At 53.8% G+C, this 7,425-nt stretch overlaps 2 protein-coding genes across 2 annotated transcripts; one reads left to right on the plus strand and one right to left on the minus strand.

Annotated features, from left to right (window-relative positions):
• Nucleotides 1-1,691: 1,691 nt before the first annotated feature.
• On the minus strand, nucleotides 1,692-2,318 carry CHC_T00001853001 (hypothetical protein). The gene has a single exon (XM_005712769.1). It carries the CDS (start codon nucleotides 2,316-2,318, stop codon nucleotides 1,692-1,694), a length of 627 nt encoding a protein of 208 aa, XP_005712826.1.
• Nucleotides 2,319-4,616: 2,298 nt separating this feature from the next.
• CHC_T00001854001 (hypothetical protein) lies at nucleotides 4,617-4,985 on the plus strand. The gene has a single exon (XM_005712770.1). It carries the CDS (start codon nucleotides 4,617-4,619, stop codon nucleotides 4,983-4,985), a length of 369 nt encoding a protein of 122 aa, XP_005712827.1.
• Nucleotides 4,986-7,425: the final 2,440 nt, after the last annotated feature.

Consider the following 7,425-nt stretch of genomic DNA (forward strand, 5'->3'; position numbering starts at 1 on the left):
TGCAGCGTCCTTCCTGCCGTCGTCGTCGTCGTCGTCCCAGTCGTCGCGCTCGGGCTGCGCGTCGCGCTCGGGTTGCGCGTCGCGCTCGGGTTGCGCGCCGGCGTCAGCGGCGACCGGCTCCGCCGGCGGCGGCGCCTGGCCGCCGCCGTTGCTCCACTCCGTGACGGGGGCGTCGTCCGGGTCGGCGCCCGTGACTTCGGACACCAGGCCCGGCAGGTTCAGGTTCGCGCGGAAGAAGTAGAGCAGCAGCGTTAGCACCGTGAGAAGCATCAGGACTGGCAGCGTGGCGCGCGCGAGCGTGCGGCGGAGCGGCTTGGCGTGGCGCTGCATGGCGGGCGGGGGGGGGGGGGGGGGGGGGGGGGAGGGAGGAAGGGAGGTAGTGTGTGACGGCGGCAAGCACGCAGGTAGAGGCAGGCGATGGGGACCGACGACGCGGATAGGCATGGAGCGACACAGGTGGGTGTGGTATTGTATTGAGTTTCGGTGTCAGACGACAGTGGCTGGCCGTAGATGGCTGTCAGGGGCGGGGGTGTCAGGGCTGGGGACGTTTTTGGCATTCAAACGGGCGGAAATGCAGGCTGTGTCAGGGCGCGTGGGCATAGGCAGGCGACTGTTTGTGTGGCTCTGGGTGGTGTACGGTACCCTTACTGTATGAGAGGGCCTGTGGCGGGGCGGGGGGTTGGCTAGCGGTCGGTGAGCGCGGGCGCCTGCACGCGTCGCGCACTGGAGGGCGCGTTGCGCCCCTCGTGCGCGACGCGTGCATGCGGGCGCGGGGCGCGGGTCGCAGGTGGGCTGGGGTGTGCCCCGGTTTTTGAGCGTGCCGCGTCATGCTCTGCGCGGGGCCCCGAGGCGCGCGTGGATGTCAGCATACTGGTACGGGCACAGGTGTGGCGGGGGACTCTGCAAGCCGCTCCTTCTCGTGGTGCAGGCGCGCGAGGGAGGGTTCGACAAAGGCGGTGTAGGCCGATGTCCTCGATTGGGTATCTAGTGCTGTTGAGCGTGCTGTGGGACGCGACGGATTAACCAGGGCGAAGTGGGAAGGGTTGGTGAAAAGGCACACACGTGGAAAAAACGAGGTCGAGCTACCGCAGAGGCCAAATTCCGTTGTTGACAACGGAATTTGGGCAATTTGGGCTCTACGCACAGCGCAAGCTGACATCAGTTGCGCTGTGTGCAGTGTCTGAAATGCAACGACTTGTACACATTGGTATTCCCACATCATGATACAGTCGACCCTACGCATTAGTGCCGCCCCGTGTAAGGACTAATAATACGGCACTAATTCGGAGCGGCACAATCAGAGGGCAGAACCACTACCCGGCCAGAACTCTGTTATTAGAGTCTGGCCCGTTCCTAAGTCCGGGATGATTCTTTCCCGAATCTCCCTATCACACCACTCTTAACTTCTACCTTATTCATTGGACAGTTCGATGTTAATCTTTGACATTAACTTTATCTCCTGACTGTAAGTAGCTAAGAGTCTCAACAAGTGCAGGTGAGCTACTGGTTATTATTCTGGTTGCACAACAATGAACAAGAAGAAGAAGGGGCAAGTGGAACCCTCTGAATGGCCAAGGGAAGCGTCGTGAGCAGAGCAAAAACAAGAAAACGTACAACGCTTTTCACGTCCAATCCAGAGTAGTTTCTCAAGAAGCAACTCCACGACAGCATATGAAGCGGGAGTGGCAAGGTCATGGCAAGATGTGCAAACTTTCACCACTGCAACTGCACTGGCCATCGAATTCTTTATCAATGTAGATGGCATTACTTTCTTCGAAAGAAATGTTGGTTCTGTTTCGCACAATGTTAACCCGGCGATGACCGCGTAGTGGCGAACTCGCAACTCGATCCAACTGCAACCTAGCTGCCACAGCGTTCAGCGTGTCGTCTTCCAGTACCAAAGCTGCAATAGCTGCTAAAAAAGCTGTGCTGTAGTTGTTCCTTACTTTTCGCGCCGTTCCCGCACTAATACTTTTTCTCAGAACTTGCCCTCTTCCCATAACGAAATATGGTCTAGGAGTGGCAGTGGCGGATGGCGGGTGGTGTAGGGGATTCGGGAAGAAGAAGAGGACGGACAACGAGCGTGGCAAAGAAGAAGACGAATCGAGTATCAGCGTTCGGGGGAGAAGCGGCGGATGGTGGGGTGGAAGGAAAAGGGCTTGGAGGGGGGAGGAAACCTGGCGGCGTTGGAGACCGGAGGGGGGAGGAAGCCTGGCGGCGTTGGAGACCGGAGGGGGGAGGAAGCCTGGCGGCGTTGGAGACCGGAGGGGGGAGGAAGCCTGGCGGCGTTGGAGACCGGAGTGGGAGGTGGTCCGCATGACTTGAAGGAAGGGGCGAGTGAACGAAGGTATAGATAGACGCGAGAATGGTCAGTACCAGATTCTCTGGTGTGAAACGTAGACGTCCTGCAAGGGTATTTTCCGCTCTGTACACGTGTACAGTACTACCATTTACAGCGCTTTTCTTGAAAAATTCAATTTAAAGGCTTGGTAGATACGCACTGCTGGAAGTCAAGAGAAGAAAATTTTGTGATGGACTGCGAGTTAGGAACGGGTCTCTGCTGTTGTTGCCTTTGACCGTGTCTCTCATGCCTTGCTACACGTGTAGCTTCTAGAAAAGCTCGTTTTGCGGACCTCAAGTGCGATAAGGCATTGCTCACATCGCACTCCACACCCAGACTCTCCAAAGACCCAAACAACCTTGCTAGCACTACAGCACTCGGTACGGCCCGCCTCTCCGTAATTTCACACTCGCCTTCTGCCACATAATCATCCATCATAGCATCACTGGCAGACTGATTCTGTAGCTCTCCACCATAATGTATTGAATCGCAAGCATCACTAATAGAAGCTTCTGCCACAACCTCATTAGTCTCGTTCTCAATCCATTCCTCCAAAGGTTTTGTGCCGAGCGTTGTGGCGGTGTTGGTCACAATTTGTTGGAGTGAAGGAAGAGAGCGTTTGATGTTTCGGATGGTTCGTTCTGAAATTTTGAACGGACGCATAACTATGGTATTCGCATTCCCGATCTGCAGCAGATGCCCAACCTCGATTTTCTGCGCAATCGTAAGGCGCGTACGCTTCGCTTTGGCGATCTTTTCAGGAATCATGTTAGGGACTTTGAGTGAGGTGCCATCACCAATTGGGCTGAGGCATATGAGGAGTGGGCGATGACGACGTCGTGCATGACACGTGGCAGAACTTGTGTCTGCTGGTTTTTGCGGCACTAATTCGAGGGTGGCAATAATGAAAGCGGCACTATTGCGCGTCCCCTCCTGTACTGTGTATGTAGGTTCGGATGTTTGTGCACTTCTACTTGATACTTCCTTCTACTTGATACTTCTACTTGATACGGCAGCACAGTGCACGTAAATGTCAGACCGCCCACTTATACTGACAGGCTGTCTCCGGCCTGTACGGATTCCTTACACAACCGTTGTATTACAGTTGTGTGTAGAGACGTGGTTGCCCGATTCACAGCACACGAAGACCGTGTCCACGTGGCGACGTGGCCTCCCGGCCCGTGCGGAGTCCGCACTCGTAAAGGACCGACTTTATCATATGTTATGTTATCCGTCCACACACACACACACGTGATGACACATGTACACTTGTAATGTGCGGTGTTGGGACGGGCTCCCAGTCTGGCTCCCAGTCTGGCTCCCAGAGCCCGTCCCAACACCGCAGCGAGTCCCAGAGCCCACTCCGGGGAGTGCTCCTCATCGATGCTCTGGGCAGATCGCTCACCGTGCCGCCCAAACTCACCATTCCCCAACGCTCAACTTCTCGCCATCCTCATGTCCCCGCTTCACGCCCTTTCTTCGCACTCCGCACTCACCTCTGTTCACCTTTTACAACGAATATCTCACATCTGCATACCCAACTCTCAACAGAAAGATACACTACTCACCTCTTTGCAGCACCAACAACAATTGGTTTGTGGTCCAGAACGCAATCCATCGACAACCATCTAACCAGCATCCACCGTCCAACTAAACCAACCCACCACTCATCCCACACCCACTACAATACACACGATGCCCAACCATCGCTCCACAATAAAAAATACCTCTCCCCACCATCCGCCTCTCAACCATCTCCTCGCCCCGCAACCGCGTCTAGTTCACGTAATGGTTGATCCCATACCCATGCGGCAAGAAGAACTTCTGTTCCATCCCTCCATGGTGCATGCCCCTCCAATACTCCGCGGGACTAAACTTCCCGGAGAATCCCCCGACGAACCCGGGCTTGATGAACTGCCGCACGGCCCCCGCCCCGGGCCCGTCCTTGAGCTTCTTCCCGTACACGTCCGTATAAAACACGCCCCCCTTAAACCTGTCTCCGAACCCGCACCGCCTGGCGCTCACCGTCAGCCCCCTGGCCCTTACCGTCCGCTTGAGCCCAAGGTTGGGCCGGAACACCCCGTTCCGGTACCGGTCCCCGAGCCACACCGTCGCCCGGCTCGCCATCGACTTGATCCCCGTGATCGGGTCCTGCACGTCGAACGTCAGCTCGCCGCCCATCGCAGTCGTCGCGCACGGCGTCCGGCACACCCACTCCTCGTACGTCCCCGCCCGCGCCGGGTAGTTGTACTGGAACCGCCCGTCCAGCGCCCCCATGTTCACCACGTTGATCGTCCGGAACGCCCGCAAGTACGGCTTGCTCCGCCGCTGCTCCCGCGCCACCGCCGCCCCGCCGCGCGTCAGCGCCATCATCTCGTTCCCCCGCCCGCGCTTGCGCGCCGCCAGAAACCCAAAGTCCCCCTTGAAGCTCAGCTCCACAAGCAGCTCCCCAGACCCCTTCCGCTTCATCACCAGTGTCACCGTGTGCAACGCGTGGTCTACGCGCCGCATTTTTGACGTTTGCACATGCACGCTCACGTACACCAGCACGTTCCCTTGCGCAAATACAAAGTCCTTGAAGCCTTGGTTGGTCTCAACCCCGCCTTTGTTCTTGTGTTCCGTCAGCCCATACTTTGGTGTGTAGTCCATCAATAGAGGCGCCGCCGATCCGTGTTCGTGATCGTAAGCACTTCGCTCGTGGCAACGTAAACATGTTGTTTCGTGTTAGAAGCTTCCTGATCGGATTTTTGGGGTTCCGTTCAACCGTAAACTGAGGAGTATCAAGGACCAGCTCGAGCGTCTCTTCTCGTCTATTTGAACAGTAACAACAATACAAAAAAAAAAAAAGAGAGAGTTTTGCTACGTACCACCATAAACATGGGTCCCATTGTGGATGCCAGGTCCCGAAACGCATTCTGGCTGTGGCTGCGTCGGAAGAATCGCTATTAGCTGTGCTCCACGCGTCGTGAAGAATGTCAGGGCACCGAGCATTGGAAGAAACTTTAACTCCCCGAAAAGAGGTTTGGTGGGTAGACGGTCCTCCGGAAGCTTCCGCGACTCTAATGTGATACGAGCCCTTTGCTTTGATGTTCGGTGTGTTTCTTAAGACCCAGCCAAAGTTGGGAATCACGACAGAATTCATGGGCCCCTGCGTTCTTTTGGAGAACACGTAAGCGTGTTGAGTTACATAGAACGATACCTTTTGGTACAAGCCGAGAAAGTACCTGCTCTGTTTCGAGGTTCGCACAGCCCAGCCTTCTGACTGCCACCCCTGCATTGTGCTTGTGAAGGAGTTTCTGGTGGCTGCTTTGGCATCGACAAAGATGTACACTAAGGCAGACCTCTGAAAGTACAACTCAGCCAGAGCGGGCTCTTTCCGTTCATTTCCAGAACCGCTGACGTAGAACAAGTCCAAGCCATGATATTTCTTGGAAGTCGCATCATCTCGTGGAGAATAGCTGAGCTCCTTGTACGCGGGATAATATGCAACTCTACCGTTCACCATCATTGCAGTGCCTCTCCCGAAGAATTTCCACGAGCGGATAAGGACAGGCTTGTTGATCAAATCTCTCTTTGGATGCTGATCACAGGTCATGCCCACATCAGGGGTAGCTAATGCAAGTTGCGCAAGGAAGAGAAACAATACCGGAACGAATAACATGATGAATTTCTGTGTGTTTGTCGACTTCTAGATGAGATTACTTGGTTGTGAGGACAGAAAGAAAGTGTGACTGAGACTTTGCCTTTGCCTTTATCTGAACGATTTAAACGAACAGAGAGCGGCTTATTATACATCTTTATCCCGTCTTTATAGGTATGTTATTTCACTAGATGGGATTGGCATCACGTTTGTGTCCTACGTTAGGATGACTCAATGCTTGTTCACGGAGATAACGTTTCATACAACCCTCTCACGATTACGACGAAGGGAACATGTCTGGGGATATGCGCATTTTTTGATGATGTAGGTGAGTAGTCACTTAAACGAAACCAGACAGACATCGATATTGCCGCCTTCGTCATCCCAACAGCGAGCAGCAGAACTAATAATAGACTCTACTAAAAGAGGCGGCAGTAGTAAGAGTCATACACCGACTTCAATGTTGGTAAGCAAGTCGAACACTTTCAGTTTTGCGGTACAGATGTACTCTTTTGCGGCATAATGCCAAACCTCGTACCTGCACCACGAACAAATTCGCGCAGAAAGCCTCTACAGTATTCTAAAACCCCAACGACCAGATCTATGGATCGGAACTTGCCAGTCTTTGGCAAAACTCCTTGTGCTATAGTACATGTGATTCAAGATGCGGGGTGCGTTTTGTGAAAGAACAATTTGTCTGCGGATGGTAAGAATGGAGGAATGAATATGGGCAGCCCGCATGTTCAATGACGGATCAGTGGATATAGTACATAGCATACGTCAAGACGTTCCCGTGTGGGCAAGCAGCGGTTGTAATGGCAATCTACGCAGCATACATTTTTACACGGACAAACTCTGAAAGAGGGGGCAAGCTCGCAATCCACATCTCCAAATACGACTCGATCATTTCGGAAGTGTAGCGAGGAACGAGAAGAAGGATAAAGTTGGGAACGAAAAAACGTTGGTCGTTCCAATGATAACAACGATTTGACAAACAGTGTAAAAGCTGTGGCGGTTGTGTCGAGACGCAGATGAACATCGCGATTTTACGTGAAGAGTTTGTCTTGCCATCACACAGTGCGGTACAGTATTGTACAGGAAGATGTGACGAGAGGGCTTGGATGTTTAGAACGGGAATGGGAGCTGGCAAAAAAAAGTGATCTCGCGAGGCGTAGGTTTTACTGTTTGTCGGAAATAGGTGTGCTGCACACGTACAGCAAGATGAGGTTTGTTTCCCCGGGCGAGACTCGTTGCGGGCACAGAAGGGGTGAAGATGTGAATTTTGGTGGATACGGTACCCAGGGTAGAGTATGATGGCAGGGGAGGTTGAGTTTTTTGTGTTGTATGCGGGGCAGCGAAGGGATGTGGTTGGGAGAGACGAAGGTGGTTAGCAGCGAGAGAATAGTAGAGAATGATTTGAAATGAAAAGAGTGAGTGGGTGTGC

Source organism: Chondrus crispus, genomic scaffold (genome assembly GCF_000350225.1).
Source record: "Chondrus crispus Stackhouse genomic scaffold, scaffold_116, whole genome shotgun sequence".
NCBI classification, from domain to species: domain Eukaryota; phylum Rhodophyta; class Florideophyceae; order Gigartinales; family Gigartinaceae; genus Chondrus; species Chondrus crispus.

Bases quoted from the DNA above. Each gene is read 5' to 3' on its own strand.
- CHC_T00001853001 (XM_005712769.1), bottom strand. From the start codon at position 2,318: ATGCGGACCACCTCCCACTCCGGTCTCCAACGCCGCCAGGCTTCCTCC.
- CHC_T00001854001 (XM_005712770.1), top strand. From the start codon at position 4,617: ATGTTCACCACGTTGATCGTCCGGAACGCCCGCAAGTACGGCTTGCTC.